Source organism: Temnothorax americanus, unplaced genomic scaffold (assembly GCF_048541705.1).
Source record: "Temnothorax americanus isolate GAGA-0224 unplaced genomic scaffold, ASM4854170v1 Scaffold15, whole genome shotgun sequence".
Lineage (NCBI taxonomy): Eukaryota > Metazoa > Arthropoda > Insecta > Hymenoptera > Formicidae > Temnothorax > Temnothorax americanus.
In genome coordinates, this window is record NW_027509286.1 from 4,288,469 (window position 1) to 4,306,102 (window position 17,634).

The 17,634-nt window shown below is 37.1% G+C and overlaps 1 protein-coding gene across 1 annotated transcript; it reads right to left on the reverse strand.

Annotated features, from left to right (window-relative positions):
* Nucleotides 1-102: 102 nt before the first annotated feature.
* Nucleotides 103-14,888, reverse strand: LOC143894975 (uncharacterized). The gene is made up of 4 exons (XM_077401697.1): nucleotides 13,610-14,888; nucleotides 5,582-5,861; nucleotides 4,482-5,117; nucleotides 103-4,386 (listed from the first exon to the last, which is right to left on the reverse strand). The coding sequence occupies exons 1-4, from the start codon at nucleotides 13,782-13,784 to the stop codon at nucleotides 3,462-3,464; spliced, it is 2,016 nt and encodes a 671-aa protein (XP_077257823.1). The 5' UTR covers nucleotides 13,785-14,888; the 3' UTR covers nucleotides 103-3,461.
* Nucleotides 14,889-17,634: the final 2,746 nt, after the last annotated feature.

Consider the following 17,634-nt stretch of genomic DNA (forward strand, 5'->3'; position numbering starts at 1 on the left):
GAGCAACAAATCACGCCATATCAGATTGAACTCCGTAACAGTTTTATTTTTAGAAGAGAGAAGAAAAAAGAGGAGGAGGGTGAGATAAGAAACGCTTCCATATGACGTTAATAATAATTTAATGATTTATCGTAAAAATGCGCTATCCTCAAAGACGTACATATACGCAAATCTGTGCAAATAATCCTCGAGTTAATAATTCTATCTGAAGAATCGTCAAATAACTGTTGCGATAAGTTTACGTTCGTCTTTGAGACTGGGATCTTGTAATTAAGAACATATGCCCAAAGAATGCGATATGCTTCTAAACGATTTTGGCAATAAGATTCTACTTCTGTCATCTAAGGAATTCGGTTTAACTTGGCTTGGCTGACTCTCGACGGAGATCCCACGTGGATCCCGCGTCTCCAAATAATCACGAAGTGCTCGTTAATTACACGACTTTTAATTAGACCGAGACTCACATTTTCATGCTGTTTAGAATAAAGCGTACGTAACGTCGTAGTAAAATATATGTCAAATATTCATTGGCCTTTGTTTTCAGCTTACACGTAAAATTCCATACTCATTGTACGAGAGAGCGATCCACACACTTTGTAACACGAAATATACAGGGTTGTGTCTCAGGCTTTCAAAGAATATTTCAGAAATAAATCTTTTGATAAAACATTGTAATCGACTTTTGGGAATTCTGAAAAGTTTATCTCTAAAATATTATTTGGCAGATCTGGGACACGCTATTTATTATTAGTCCGCGTTTGTTTTTATTATTATGCGAATATTTTGGTAGGACAACGTAAAATCTATGGCGATCGGACCGTCGGTGCGGGAAGTAGAGAAGTTCGTTTCGACCCTCTGGGTTAGCACAGAACGGATTTGGCACTTCTTGTAAGACAGGCACACGCGTTACTTACAAACAGCTAATGCCTTGTGGTAACACATTCGTAAGAAGGGACAAGCGTCATACATCGTCACCACGAAAATACATTCATCCTCTCTTTCGGATATGTCCTTAGCTCTTTCACCGTGTTTATACGGCACTTGAAGCTTCATGCATCTTTAACGTGCATCGATTCGAACGAGACGTGTCATACATTCGCGATCGATCGACGTGTGCACCGATGCGTGGAAAGAAGTTACCCCGTGCGGTGAGCGCGCGCGACTCTGGTAAGATATATATATGTATATACGAGTCCAACGCAGCGCAGTGCACCATTAAGGACGTTCTCTCGTCCTTATACTAGAGAAAATCGATTTTCTTAGGATTTTCTTGAAACTGTAAATATACGTTAATTTAGATGTGCTTTATGCGTGGTATAAATTTCAGTACCTCTTCTGGTATAAAAAATAAAGATACTGAACCTCAAAATTTCGAAAAAAAAACTTAAAATTTAATTTTTTTTAATTTTGGCATTTATAGACCTCGACGAGAGGAGCAACTTTGGTCCTCTTGGCCAACCTCGTATCTCTTACCGTTTAACCTGAAAAATCTTTTCATTAGTAAAAATTGAAACTTTTAGGCTCAGTATCTTGATTTTTTATACCGGAAAAGGTACTGAAATTTATACCATGCATAAAGCACACCTAAATTAACGTATATTTACAGTTTCAAGAAAATCCTAAGAAAATCGATTTTCTCTAGTATAAGGACGAGAGAACGTCCTTAATTGCACGACAAATATTACCGAGGTGCGGAATTCGGATTTATTTTTCACATAATGCTCGTTCTCTCGCGATTATTTCTTCGCCGTTAAACTACACAAATGTAATAGAGTAGATACAAATATCAGCCAACTGTCAAAAATTGTATCTGGAATTGCGCGAGAATGCATAACACTTTAAATACCATAGTAGACATACTTTTTTATAAATTTTGTATGTCTTCAGCTTTTTGTCTAATAATACTTTTGCAGACGTGTGTAACATCAGACGTTTCTTGTCTATAATTTTCGACATTTAGCCTATATTTAATTTCCATTCATTAACAATAAAGAACCTCGCCCATTTTATTAGGGGGTTTTGGGCCATAAACGCACATACTTGACGTCTATATGCATTTGTATAGAGGAGGTTGACAGAAATAATAATAACATAGTCTCAAAAACGTGGGAACAGATACTTTCTTTTTTAGAGTGTAAATTTTGCATATGTAATATTAGTTGGCACTAAAAACGTTACACTATTTAACTTAAATATTATAATATCATTAATTTTATATAAAATAATATATTTTATAATATCGTCCAGACGTCTTTGCGCTTAGGGCACTTTCCCGTAAACGAAAAAACTTATGGGTTTGTTTGACTAAGTCAGGCCTGGTTTGCACTTTTTGGCCGAAAGAAAAAAAACACTCAAACGTAAGAATCACACTACTATCAGCATATTGAAGTAATTTTTATATCATTTTCTGACAGTTCTGACGGTGATAATGAATAAGATATTAATAAGACTGATAATTGAATCATCAGTCATAACTTCTTCCGCCCACCATCCCAGAACTTAAACTTATTTTTCTAATGATGTACACAATAACAATACCTACAAAATGGCATATGATTCAATGTTGTGCGCCAATGGCCCATTTTGGGCAAGGTCTTTTTTTCTTAAATTAATAAATTTAATTCATTGATATCGAACAGACTATTGCTTAGCTGTGGCTTAAAAAAAAATCTAGTCCCAGCTATTCTTGGTAAACGAAATATGTCCATGTATATCCACACTCAGGTCCCTAGTTCCTTGAGATGAGGCAATCAACTTTTGATATGTACCAAGTATATCAGTAGAACTATGCCTCACACATTTTGCGCGTTAAACAGAAATCGATTCAAAATTGTCACATGATGAAAATTACTTCAATAGTACATATATATTTAATAAAGCAATTAAGTTTGATCGATCATTGCGGAAAAGACACGCAGAAGTAAAACTCGCGGTAGTACGTCATGCAAACGCTCGTCGCGAGGTCTTACGTTTCTGAAAAGTTATTTAAAGTAACATTTAAATATTTTCGCCGCTGTGTGGGAGTCGCTTCTTCTCTAACGAGTTATACGTTTTGGTTAACCCTTAAGTGCATAATTTTGCATATATGCAAAGTGACTTTTCGATGCTCCGTGATCGTTCTCCCTTATAAAGTTTAAACTAAAAACGCGCGATTTTGCATATTTATAAAGAGCCTTTTGACTCTTTTTTCCCTTTTGAATGGAAAGGCATAAAGGGCCTTTCCACCTGTAAAGGGTTTAAATTATTAGTAAAGAAGAATTTTTTAAATATTTTTTAAGGTAGTCATTATTAAGTAGTCATTATTTATTTAAATACTCAGAATGCCACGAAAAATTGCGCACTTAAGGGTTAAAAAAGTTGATTTCTGCGGCGATTGATTCGATTCATCGAAACGCTAATGAAGTACATACGTAGAAAGTTGCGACACCGCGTACAGAGCCAATTGGATGAGTTTGCGATGTCTACTTCATGCAATGACAATACTGCTTCATGCCGCGATTTAGACACCTGGCGCTCACGGCATATGGGTTGATTCTGCTGACTTCGCTGTCGGATAGAGTGTAATTGCCGTCGCCGTGATATCTGATGGTTACCTCGAAGTTCCCGTTGCCGGGTGCCGTCTGAATCATATAGAAATACGCGACGCTGGACGGGCTATCCGTGCCGAAGTCGATCACTTGGCTCACTCGGTGCACCTTCTTCAGCTTGAGCCGCGCGCACAGTCGCCGACCCTTCTTGTTCTTGTAATTTTTCACGATGCTCTCAACATGATCCAGGAACTTCTGCACACCACCGAAGGCGATCCTGTCGTTGACGTTGATCGACTTGAAGGCCGTACAAGTGCACCAATGATAAGCCACACCCGCGTCCTGGCAGCCCCTCTCTCTGGGGACGGGGGTGAAAAGGGACTGACAGGTGGAACATCCCGAACTGGAATCAGCGTCGCCACCTCCGACGGCAAGGACATCCCGCAGCGTCTCGTAGAGATCGTACGGCGAGGTGAGTCGATTCTGATTCACCGCGAGAGCTCGATGGGCGTCGGGATTCTCCCGACGGAACCATTCCGGCAGCCAGATGTAGATGTACGGCAATCTCTCCTCGTACCAGCCGACGAAAGTGTTGCGAAACTCACCCCAGCGCATGCCGTGGTCGCTCAGGAAGACTATCATCGTGTCGTTCAGTATTCCCTCCTGTTCCAGAAACTCGAATCTCTTCAACACACGATTGTCCATCGACGAGATGCTGTTCATGTTATCATGGCTGATCGTGTTCGTCCAGAAGAAACCGAAATACGGCGCGCTGACGAAGGTCTGAGCAAAGTTCACAGCGTAGTCGAAGATCCGTTCAAAGCTCAACTCGGGTCCCGTACAGTATTTCATGTTGAATCTGTAAACAGCGCAAAAGGAAATCTCTTCAGTCGGCAAAAAAAATTAGGTTTTTAGACGATAGATATAAATAATAATTATATAAAACTTTATTACCTTTTCTTGATTTTGAGAAGTTTCTCGCTGGCTAGCATGTACGGTCTCAAGTAGTAGTCCGTAGGCGGCTCGACGAAGCCGACCTTGAGGTAGTTGAACGTGTTCAGGATGGTCTCATCCTCGCCGTAGGCCGTGACGTAGCCGGCGTTGCGGAAGTTGTGCCAGAGGAAAGGGCAGTTGTCGAGTTTGTAGGCCATTGTCGGCTTGCATCGCGAGTACGCCTGCTGCGGCGTCTGACCGGTTAAGATCGCCATCAGATTCGGAAACGTGTTATCGCCGATCTTGTTGTAGCCCTTCAGGCCGATCCAACCGGTCTCGCGCAGGTATCGCTCGGTCTTCGGCATGGCCCGATAGAAGTTTAGTCGGCTGACGCTGTCGATGCCGAGGATGAGCACGCTTAACTTCCTCGAAAAGTTTCCGGATTGACTGCCGTTGTGATCTATGCGTTCGCGTACCTTCTCCGGGTTCAGGATCGCGTGAACGTTCTCGTACACCGTATTCACCGTAGCCGACAGCTTCGCGTTCTTCGTCTTCGTCTTGGGCTTCGACTTCGTCTTCGCCTTGCATGACACGTACGCCACCTCCACTTCGCGCGGAAGCATCACTTGTCCCGTGAAGTTCTCGCACTGCTTGACTCTATTGAGAAGAAATGATCGGCAAGTGTTTTTCAGGAAAAATTTTAATTGGCCAGTTAGGGGTAAACAGTAGGTACAGTTGTTGGCCACTCTACAATAATTGGCCACATCTTAAAAAATTAAAAATTTTAAAATTTTTTTAATTATAAAAAAAATAATAATTATATAATATTTTTATATTTATAATTAAAAAAATTTTAATAGTATTTTTTTATAATCTTTAATTTTTTAAAATGTAGCAAATCATTATATAGAGTGGCCAACAACTGTACTGTTTACCCCATATAGCTTACGACTTTGATCGTTTTAGATACGGTTTTTTTATTGCATCAAATAAATAGACAAATTAACTCTTGCCACTTAATTATTTTCTGATTTGATTAAACTTTGTTTATTGAAGGCATCCGAATGTCTTAAGATAACACTGGAACTTTCAATGTATAGAGTGACGATCATAAATCTTACGATATCGTTGAGTCGTAATTGTCCTTCTTGGGTCTATCCACCTTGGGCCTAACTACAGACGACCAACAGCATGCGACATCGCTGTGCATGGTCTTTAGGGCGGGATCGAGGAAAAGAAACACGCTGCCGTTAGGTTCCCTCGAAATTTGCGAGAGGACACGATCGTTCGGGCATTTCTCCAGTTTTTCCTTCCTCACGAATTTCGCGATGGACGGATCCAGAGGTTTTTTGGACAGCATGTGACATTTCGGATTCCATACGAGGTAACCATCCACCATGCCTGTTGCCAAACATAATTCGGTATAATAACGCTGACTCCGTTGTCAAAAAAACTGGTAAATTTGATTGATATGTTTTAATTCTTGCATCCTTGATGGAAAATCTCAAACTTCATCAATGTTCTATGATTAGTTTCTGAATTGTAAGCATTTGAAAATCTCCTTCACAAGAACAGTTTGTATACGTTTGTCTACACGAGTTTGCCTGTCTGCATATGTAATTCTACAACAAATCACATATTTAAGCAAATTGACCGAAAACGTTTTTCTTATAAGAATCGCGCGGAGTCCTTTTGCTAGCATAGCGTGCTTTTTTGAGTGATAACGAATAGACGACACTTTTGCAATGAGGAACGAAAGCTTTTTACAGCTGTATAAAAACATTTAAGATCTTCAAGATGTCGTCAATGGAAATAGAAACTTGTACGAAAATGTGTATAAAATATCCGCGCTCAGATATATATACAGGTTTATTACTAAACCATTCGTTTCACCACATCAAATATGGTATTATTTATAAATAGTTGACAATTGATGAAAAAGGACTTTACTTAATTTATCAATATTTTAAGGATATCGAAGAGAGAACTTATCGCAGTCAATTTTTGATATATTAATTTTTAAACACTGACCGCATTAGTAAATCTTTTGAATTTTTCATCTATATCTATACTTCTATACTATCTATACTATTATATAAAACGCGACTGTTTGTCTGTCCGTCCGTCTGTCCGCGAACTACTCATTCGTTAGTGGACCGAATTTTTATCAAGGTTACATGAAATAGGGGTAGAATTTCCCGGGTAGTGCTATAGGGTGTATAGTTTTTCGTTACCGATTTTCTGGAAACCGGTTTTTTTAATTTCTCCAATTTTTTGGGAAATAATCGACGGAATTTCAAAGAATTGTATATGAAACAGGGGTAGAATTTTCTGACGAGTACTATAAAGTGTATAATTTTTCGTTACCGATCTTTTTGGAAGTTGATATTAGAATTTTTTCCAATTTTTTGGAAAATAATTGGACCGAATTTTTACCAAAAATATATGAAATAGGGGTAGAATTTCCCGGGAAGTGCCATGATGTGTATAGTTTTTCGTTACCGATCTTTTTAGAAACCGGTTTTTTCAATTTCTTCAATTTTTTGGGAAATAATCGATCGAATCTCAAAGAATTATATATGAAACAGGGGTAGAATTTTCCGACGAGTGCTATAAAGTGTATAATTTTTTGTTACCGATCTTTTTGGAAACCGGTTCGAAAATTTTTTCAATTTTTTGGGAATTAATTGACCGAATCTTAAAGAATTGTATATGAAGTAAGGGTAGAATTTTACGGGGAGCGCCATGATGTGTATAGTATTTCTTACCGATCTTTCTGGAAACCGGTTCCGAATGACCAAATCTCAAAAAATTGTACATAAAGTAGGAGTTGAATTTTCCGGGAAGTGCTATAAACTATATAATTTTTCGTTATCGAATTTTTTGGAAACCGGTATTAAAAGTTTGACGAATTTTTCGGGAAATAATTAATCGAATTTTAAAGAATTGTATATAAAACGGGTAAAATTTCCTGGGGAATGCTATAAACTGTATATTTTTTCGTTACCGATTTTTTTGGGAACTGGTATTTTTTTGAAAATCGGTTTAATTGAAAGTAGTATTTTTTAATTTACAGCATTTTAGAGCAAAAAAGAGAGAAAGAGAAAAAGAGAGAGAGAAAGAGAATCAGAGGGAGGGAGAGAGGGAGAGAGGGAGAGAGGGAGAGAAGAAGAGAGGGAGAGAGGGGGAAAGAGGGAGAGGGTTAGAGGGGGAGAGGGGGGAGAGGGGGAGAGGTGAAAAGGGAGAGAGAGAGAGAGAGAGAGAGAGAGAGAGAGAGAGAGAGAGAGAGAGAGAGAGATTGATTGATTGATTGATTGATTTATTTTATGCCATAGTCTGGACTTTAGGCAAACAGTGAATACAAAAGTAAAAGTAAAAGTGTAACATAATACTAGAACTAAAAATGAAAATACAAAGATGAACATAAAAGTGAAATTATGAAGAAAGTTGCTTAAAAACTAAAGAGTACAACTAATAAAACAAGACGGAAATAAGCAGACACTCAAACTTAAAAACTAAAGAATACAATTAATATAATAAGACGGAAATAAGCAGACACTCAAAATTCAATCATGCATAGCTGGCAGATGCAATGAAACTTAAACAGTACTACGCTCGAGGGAGAAAAGATGGCTGTGAAGCTTATTCTTAAAACCGGCGACAGACGTTGCCGATATCACTTTGTTAGGAAGCAAGTTCCAAAAATAAGCGCCGGCAAGATGAAAGGACTTGTGGTACGCTTCGGTTCTATGGAAAGGAACATAGAAAGATTGCGGTTGCGCTAGTCGTGAAGATCGCCTAGCTAAAGAGTCGGGATCAAGGAAAATTTTGGATATATAGCTAGGTGACAAATCATGATACACCCTAAACATTTCTACACCGAGAAAATAGAGGCGTCGAGATTTGACGGATAACTACCCCAGTTGATGACGATAGGGCGTGATATGTTCATCGCGCTTTAGGTTGAAGATGAAACGGATCGCACAGTTTACAAGTCGCTGAAGTTTAGTATTGAGCTCATCAGACAAGTCATTATAGACCAGAGAGCAGTAGTCCAAGAGTGGCCAGATCAAAGTAGTCACAAGTTTTATGCGTAGATTTAGTGATAAGGAGTTCTTATGAAATTTAAGTTTATGCAGTGTGAAGTGTACCCTCTTTGAAATGTGTGAAACGTGGCTTACCCAGGACAGGTCGGAGCGCATAATGACACCGAGGTTACGTGTCTCATTGTCAGTAACGAATGGGATGGAAGTGCCATTGACTGAAATGAGGGGTAGGTCGCTGAGATTCAAATGTTTAACATAACTATTACTTCCTAGAATCAAGACCTTAGACTTCTTGAGATTGAGTGTCAAGCCATTGTTCGCAGCAAACTCTGAAATGACTCCGACATCATAAGCAACAAGCTGCAAGACAACATTCAGTTGGCTAAGGAGACTCCTGCGATAGATCTGCGTATCATCGGCAAATATAATGCGCTCCGTGAACCTGAGGAAGGCACCAATGTCGTTTATGAATAACGAGAAGGAGAGGGCCCAGAACAGAACCCTGCGGAACCCCTGCAGTGACAGATAGCCAATGAGAGAACAAACCCTCAAGGTCAACAACGGCCTGGGATCGACCTGTGAGGTAAGAAAAAATCATCTCGAGGGCAGAATCAGAGAACCCCAACCGCCTGAGTTTAGTCAACAGTAGAAGATGGCAGACTGTGTCGAAGGCTTTGCTGAAGTCGAAAAGGACAAGGATCAATACCTCGCCAATATCAACACCGTACTTTATATCATGGAATAATCGCAGAAGGGCGAACCGGGTGGAATAACCCTTGCGGTAGCCAGATTGTCGACTATCCAGGATGCGATGAGTTTCAATAAAGTCAGTGATTTGACGATGTAAAATCTTCTCGAACACCTTGGAGAGCTCATACAGGTTGGCTATAGGCCTCGTGTCGGAAGGGGAAACAGGAGATTTAACTTTGGACAGCGGGCGTAGTATGGCTTTTTTCCATAACGACGGAAAGTAACTGAGCCTGAGACAACTAATATTGAAGAATGAAGTGAGGAGATTAGCCACATGTGGCAGGGCCAACGCTATAGCATACAGTGGTAGGTGATCGATACCTGAAGCAAGAGAAACGGAAGATGAAGAGACAAAGGAGCATAAATCATCGACGGTTATCTGGGAAAAACTGAAAGAAGGAGTATCAGGCGCTATGGATGAGATGATATCAGAAAATTGAGATTGAGTACAAGAAGGAAAGCAATTGGAGATGGAGGCAAAATGAGCATTCAGAGTGTCACGTGAAAAGTAATTAAGCGGTGAGGATAAAGGTGATTCAACAAGGCCAAGATTAGTGAGCTCGCGCCATAGCTTGGATGGGTTGGAAATCACGAATAATCTCGCCATGTTGAAGCGTTCTCTAGCCTTTCTCAATTCCACCGTGAGATTATTCCTGAACTGCTTGTAGATGTGAAAATCAAGAACACAACCAGATCTTCGGGCGATATTATATAGACGGTTGCGATGCTGAATTTCACGAGCGAGAGCTTCGGTGAGCCAAGGTGCCGAAGGACGATTCACGCGAAAAGTGCGGATAGGCGCATGCCTGTCTAGACTAGAAGTGAAGTCTTTGGTTATGGTGTTCAGGATGTTGTCCAAGTCAGGCACACTAAGGCTCTCCAGGCCGAAGTCTGCCGCAAAAGATGAAGATAACCTGGAGGTGAGAGTTTCAACGAAACTATGCTCATTAAATTTATTGTAACTGCGACGAGTCAATGTACGATCCGTGGGGGACGGAACCATAAATGAATACGTAAGTTCAATAAGGTCGTGACCATTGATAAAATGTGCCTCTGACTTATGAAACGAAGAAACCTTGTCCAAGCTATCAACGATAAAAACGTCCAACCATGAGTCAGAAGAGCAAGTGTGATAAGTCGAATGCGACTCGACAATGTTGAGCGACAATTGCGAGACTATGTCTCTGAGGTGATTGGATTCGTATGATGAGGAAAGGAGATTGCAATTTAAATCGCCTGAAATAATAATATTCTTATAATTATGCATAGCGGAAGTAAGAGCGTCTACATACTTACTGAAATTTTTTCCTCTCGGTCTACGATACATCGAGGTGAAAAGGAGAGGCTCGCAAGCATCGCCACGAACGTCGAGAACAAGAAATTCGGGTTCATTAGAGAAGGACGGAGGCGACGACGCCAGAACACGAGCGCGCAGCGAGTCATGAATATAGCAAGCAACACCCCCTCCCTCCCTGCCTTCTCTATCCACTCGTAGCAGACAATAACCTGGGATACGAACTAAGTCGTCAGAAATATGAGAGTGAAGCCAGGTTTCAGAAATCGAGATAATGTGAAAAAAAACAGAGAGAAAGGGGGAGAGGGGGAGAGGTGAAGAGGGGGAGAGAGAGAGAGAGAGAGAGAGAGAGAGAGAGAGAGAGAGAGAGAGAGAGAGAGAGAGAGAGAGAAAGACTATTTGCGTGTTTTATTACATATTCTCCGGGGCGAAGCCCGGCGGGGCATTGTATAGGCTGGGGAAGGTTTTAGCCGGTGCAAGTCCGGCATAACCTTAGGGACCGGCCTTAAGGTATGCATTAGGCATTTTTCTCCTCCAACGGAAAACAAAAAAAAAGGTCCAATATCTGAAAATTGGCGGAAATTAGAAAATACACTTGAAAACCGGTTTTAAAATTCTTAAAATTTTTCGAGAAATAATAAGTATTAATAAACAACATTTTTTTAATAATAATATTTATTTTTGAATATTTTACTGAATAAATAAAATAGTTTAAAGAAAAACGACTCCCGGGCGAAGCCCGGGACACCAGCTAGTACATATATAAGTACCGGACGTCTGTCTGTCTGTCTGTCTGACCGCGAACTACTCATTCGTTAGTAGACTGAATTTTTATCAAGGGTACATAAAATAGGGGTAGAATTTTCCGGGGAATGCCATAAAGTGTATAGTTTTTCGCTACCAATTTTCTGGAAACCAATTTTTTTAATTCTTCTAATTTTTCGGAAAATAATCGACCAAATTTAAAAAAATTATATATAAAATTTAAAAGAATTATATATAAAATAAGGGTAGAATTTTCCAGGGAGTGCTGTAAAGTGTATAATTTTTCGTTACCAATCTTTGGGGAAATCGGTATCAGATAATTTTCCAATTTTTCGGAAATTAATTGACAGAATCTCAAAGAATTGTATATGAAGTAGAGGTAGAATTTTCTGAGGAGTGCTATAAAGTGTATAATTTTTCGTTACCGATCTTTTGGGAAACCGGTTACAAAATTTTTTCAATATTTGGAAATTAATTAATCGAATCTTAAAGAATTACATATAAAATAGAGGTAAAATTTCCCGGGGATTGCTATAAAGTGTATAATTTTTCGTTACCAATTTTTTTGGAAACCGATTACAAAATTTTTCAAATTTTTTGGGAATTAATTGACCAAATCTTAAAGAATTATATATGAAATAGGAGTCGTGTCAAAATTTTTTTAATTTTTGGAGGATAAGTTTAATTTTTTATTAATGGATAATTTTTTATTAAAAATTGATTTTCTTGAAACCGGTGCCAAAATTTTTCTAATTTTTTGATAATTTCAAAAAAAAAAGAAAATAAAATGTAAGAAAATAAAAGAAAGTTAATAATGGTGGGTCAACGGAAGGTGAAACGCGCAAGGCGCGAGCAAAAATAAAATTTAAAGATTTTAATATAAAGGATTACATTTTTGAAATATTTGACAATATGCTAATCTGCATCTATAATATTATCTATTATTTTTTATTTAAAAAAATTCGAATATGTAGGTTAGAGTTTGAAGAGAAAGAATATCAAAGGTGCTTCTAATTAATGAGTGAGTTTGGGGAGAGGGGAGTAGATTTTGAGCCCGCGCGAAGCGCGGGCGAAAAATCTAGTAATATATAAGTTATAGCGAGTGTAAATGTAAACGTTAAAAAAAAACGATAAAAGTCTTATAGCAATAATCTAAATATTTGGTAACTGTTTCTATTTCTTACTATGACTTATTATTTCAGCGATATATTTTCGAGTTCATAACACAATATTATCTCTGGTTATATTTTTCGAGTTTATAAGATAATATTATCGATACATGCATATGAATCAGCGAATTATATGAACATCTATATATAGAATTGTTAATATAGAAATTAATATATCAAAATTGTTAATATAAAAGCGCCTTTTTACACAAATATAAATTTCGATGTTTCCTACTCTTAAAAAAAGGATGTAAGAGGTTCAGTTTCGCATTTCCACGATGCGTTCTTTCCTTTTTTTACTTCGTATTATTCTATTAAGAAAGTAACTGTCTAAGAGAGTAACTGTAGAGACCATGCTTTGACAGCTGTCGAGCAAATTATTCCGTGTTACGGATAAATGTTGTCACCATAGAATACATTAGAGAAGATGCTAAATAAGTTTTTATAAGAAAAGTATTTTTTAAATTTTAATTTTACACCTACACATACTATTATTTCAAAATTCTCTTAGCGTATGTGATAAAGAAAGCTTAAATTGAAATTAATTAAATAAAATTTACAATTTGCAATGTTTTATACATATATTTTTTTAAAATAAAAAATGTGTTTTGTTTGTATCAATTTATCTTATTTTATACATAAAAATATTCACACACACATACACACAGAAAGAGAGAGAAAAAGAAAAAAAGTGTGTGTGTGTGTGTGTGTGTGTGTGTGTGTGTATTAAAGAATCAATGGCGTGTGTGTAACGCGCTTTGTAATTTTTACCCTGCAAATCAAAGTACGTTATTTTAGCTGAAGCTCTTGTTACATATTTTTTGCCACTTTAAATCACGTCATTTAATACAAAATTGAATTTAACTATAACGTAATTTACTTTTAATTTAATACGATTAAACATGTTAAATGACGTAATTTAACGAATAAAAAAACATATAAAAGTAGCTTCAGTCACGTGTGTTATTTTTAGACGTTTACTTATGCGTGTAAAAATAACACACTTGGCAGTGTAGTAGTAGAATAATTGTGATGTTAGATATATGTATTGTATTAGTATTAATACCACAAATACCAGGGGCCGAATAATGAATCTACAACGATACGAGAGGATAAGACTCTCACCTTCAGCGATGTTGTACGACTTAAAGGACGGATACTGTAAAACGTCGTATTCGTACTCGTCGCTACAAGTGAGGTAGAGGGTGACGACGATCAGACACGGCAGCAGAACCAGAACGAGGACGGGCCGTCGGCAGAAGCACTCGGTGAAGCGTGACCATCTCGCCTTCCACATCATGCTGTCGTGGTCGCGCCTTTCTCGGGGTCACGGGAGATCAGAAGTCCCGCATGATCTCGTCGGGCTTCTGTCGACTTCGTTATATTTCGCGATCGGTTTATCCTCCACAAGGACGTCTCAACTGCTCGTCGCTCGTTTCCTGATTCTCTCGCACGACATTGCCGATCGCGACGTAGACATCGGTCTTTCCGCGAGTCACCGTTCTCTTCGTCCTCGGCTTCTTCGTCCTCTCGACAAGGGAAGACGGTCATCGAGCCGCCGCCGTGCTTCGCGAAAATGCTGACACGCGTGATTGACTATCTCGTTGATGAGTTTCGTTCTGAAATCGAGAGTCAGTCGCTTTCAATGTTTTTCGTGAGAGGTCTTACTTATCAAAGATTTTTAATACTCTTTTGTGGTGTATATTATCTCTCTTTCGGCGACTAAACTATAATAGAGTGATGCACATAAAACTGACTCCAAATGCAAAATACAGTCACAAAAAACTTGTTTGAGGCCAGTTTTATGTGCGCCACTCTGTAGTTTAGCTGCGACATATGTATTTCAACAACTCGAAATTTCAAGAGATAACTTTTAATAGTCATTTATAATTAAAATTTATGAAACATAATTACGATGCTCTAATTTTCATCTAGTAGTAGTAGTAGTAGTAGTAGTAAGCGGGGGGTTCTACTTGAGCCCCCAATGGCACCTAGATCCTAAGATCCTTTGTATCTCCCGCTCTTTCTTTGCTAGGTGTTTTGGGGCCAGCCCTTAGCCTAGTACCAGGTTTATCAGGTCTGTCACTCTAGCACTTTTCCAAAATCCTAGTGTCTTTAGGTACTTTAGTCCTAAGTTTTTGGGGGTCTTAATTAATTGCTTATGATGGCACCGTTTCTGCGCACGAGCCCCACTCGTGCGGCGGGGCGCAGTCTAAAATATACTGGTGGAAAAAATTCCCGTGTTCAGGTGGACTCGAACCCGGTACCTCGGGGTTATGAGTCTGGCGCTTTCTCCCACTAGACCACACTGCGCCCCTATTTTCATCTAAATAATATCTATTATTCTTTTAATCAACGGTTTATTTGATAAATTTTTCAGATCTTCATCTAAAGATTTGATAATTGAAGAAATTCAATAAAATAGTAAATTTTATTGTAGAAATAATAATAATATAAACAATTCACGCAATAAAGCATCGTCCGCGTACCTACCTTTAAGAATGCAATATAATGATAAGAAACCCCCTAGATAAAGTTTTATATTCTATCTTAAGAAAAATGATAATTTTCGAAAACTAATTTTCCGATGAATCACTCCGATGACTTATTCTGAAACCAGAAAACCCTTGTTTAGGCCGTATAAAAAGGAAAGCTTCGGGCTGCGAGACAGACTTCTGTAGTTCCTCGACAAGATCAAAACCTCGTCATACTGTAGTTTTGAGCGTAGAGTAAAATTAAGGATGTATGGGTGACATTTCAAAGCATTACCAAAAATCTAAAAATTTCATAGATTGTTCTATTATTACGTCTAAGTATCTGTGTAAAATTTCAGCACAATTCTCTTACTGGTTTAAAAGTTATTGTAATTAAGGATGTATTGGAGGTATTTCAAATATATTCAGAAAGTGCTGTAAATTGTTTCTAAATTAAATTAAAAATACTCTGTAAAATTTTAAAGTTATTTAAGAGTTATTTAAGTTTAAAGTTGATAAAATTAACATTATCTCTTATAGAGAATCGACATTTTTTATGTAAATATAAATAAAATATAAATAAATTATTAAGACATTTTTTAAACTTTTTTTATGTGTAAAACATACATCACTAATATTGTATTCTAAGTTTCAAAATTTTTTACCGCAAAAAATTTTTTTTAATTGTTTAAACAATACTGATTATTTAAATAACAAAAAATCATACTCAAACTGTTAACGGTAAACCCTTCTAACATATAAAAAGTTTTGAGTTATTTGACATACATGCAAAGTCTTCTTTTATTAAAAGTTCAACTTTTAGCAAGGGACTGTACGACCTATACATCCTTAAGTAATGTGCGATGTAAAGTTAACTGAATAAATCAATTTTTTGTTGTAAGCAATTTCGCGATTCTTACAAAAGAAACAAGAACGGATATCCGGGAAAACATTTGATAGCTAAAAATGAAATGCAGAATTGTCACATCCTAGCTAACTTCCTCGATGTCGATAATGTCAACCTTTCTAATTTTGTTTTCCCTATATCTGTCTTTGTCTAACGAAATGACATCTGTCTTTGTTCGATTGCTCGCCATCTAATCTTACGCAAGATCCGGCAACTACTCTGTTGATGCTCTTCTTGTCATCCTGGATCCGTATTTGCATTACTAAAATAATTTTTATTGCTTCTAGTTTTTGTCCGAAAAATAATTAAATGATTAAAGATATTAATTTTACTGCAATAATTTGTTTCTTATTTCTTTGCGTTCCTAAATATTTTAGATAAAAATAATTAAAATTAATATAAAAATAAACAGCTTTCGTAGTTCGCCAGTGATAAATAAATATATTTCACTTTCTCGACTTAACTGGCAAAGTTTCGTACATCAAATTTCGCACGACGTTTCGGCCCTTAGTGTTTGGGCCCTTATCAAGTGACTGTAATAACGTAACGCAATTTCAAGAAGTAACAAATTACAAAAATACAAGACATAAATTAATTAATCATACTTAAATCATCTATAAGACTCGTCGTAAAACATCACAAGACATCCGTAATATGAAGTGTTGTTCCAGAAAAATCATAAAGCTAAAAATAGTGCATGTTAGTAGTAATAAAATGTAAAATGCAAAAATAAAAGTTAAAACTCGTTACATAACTTGTATGTCCAATGATAAAATGTACCGTAGTCAGTTGTATAATAATAAAAGTAAAATGATAAAATGCAAAAAATTAAAAATAATAAATAAAAAATAATAAATTAATAAATAATAAATTAATAAACAAACTTCTTACATGTCTTGTGTGTCGAGTGATAAGATATATACAAGTCAACTTATCACTCGACACACAAAACATGTAAGAAGTTTATTAATTTATTATTTATTATTTTTAATTTTTTGCATTTTATCATTTTACTTTTATTATTATACAACTGACTACGGTACATTTTATCATTGGACACACAAGTTATGTAACGAGTTTTAACTTTTATTTTTGCATTTTACATTTTATCACTACTATATAACATGCACTATTTTTAGCTTTATGATTTTTCTGGAACAACTTCATATTACGGATGTCTTGTGATGTTTTACGACAAGTCTTATAGATGATTTAGGTATGATTAATTTATTTAAGTCTTGTATTTTTGTTTGATAAGGGCCCAAACCAAGGGCCGAAACGTCGTGCGAAATTTGATGTACGAAACTTTGCCAGTTAAGTCGAGAGAGAGAGAGAGAGAGAGAGATGATGAATCGCTATTTATTAGGCGCTCCGGGATTTCTCCCCTCAAGCGCATATACAAAAGAAATAGAATACAAAATGATTAAAATCATAACAATAACAAAAAATAAGTATATCTATAACGAGAGAAAAAAAATAGAGAAAAAGAGGGATAAAAAAAAATAACAAAATAAAAGAATCGCTATTACTGTACTTGTGGCTGTGTGTTAAGTAGATATTTAAATAAGTCGCACTTGAAAATCCCCTTCGTGGGGGCATTATCAAGGTCTTGTGGTAAGCTGTTCCATAGTTCGGCCGCGAAACTAATAAACGATTTTTTATATAGTTCCGTCCTACATTGAGGAAGGGACAACGACTTCGGGTGAGATCTTGTATCGCGCACTGCCTTGTCGCCCTTGTAAGTAAAAGCTTGGTACAATGATGTTGGT

Coding starts and splice junctions, on each gene's coding strand:
- LOC143894975 (XM_077401697.1), bottom strand. CDS start 13,784: ATGATGTGGAAGGCGAGATGGTCACGCTTCACCGAGTGCTTCTGCCGA. Junction 5,862..13,609: donor GTCGTACAACATCGCTGAAG/GTGAGAGTCTTA, acceptor GTTTGGCAACAG/GCATGGTGGATGGTTACCTC. Junction 4,387..4,481: donor CTTCTCAAAATCAAGAAAAG/GTAATAAAGTTT, acceptor CGCTGTTTACAG/ATTCAACATGAAATACTGTA.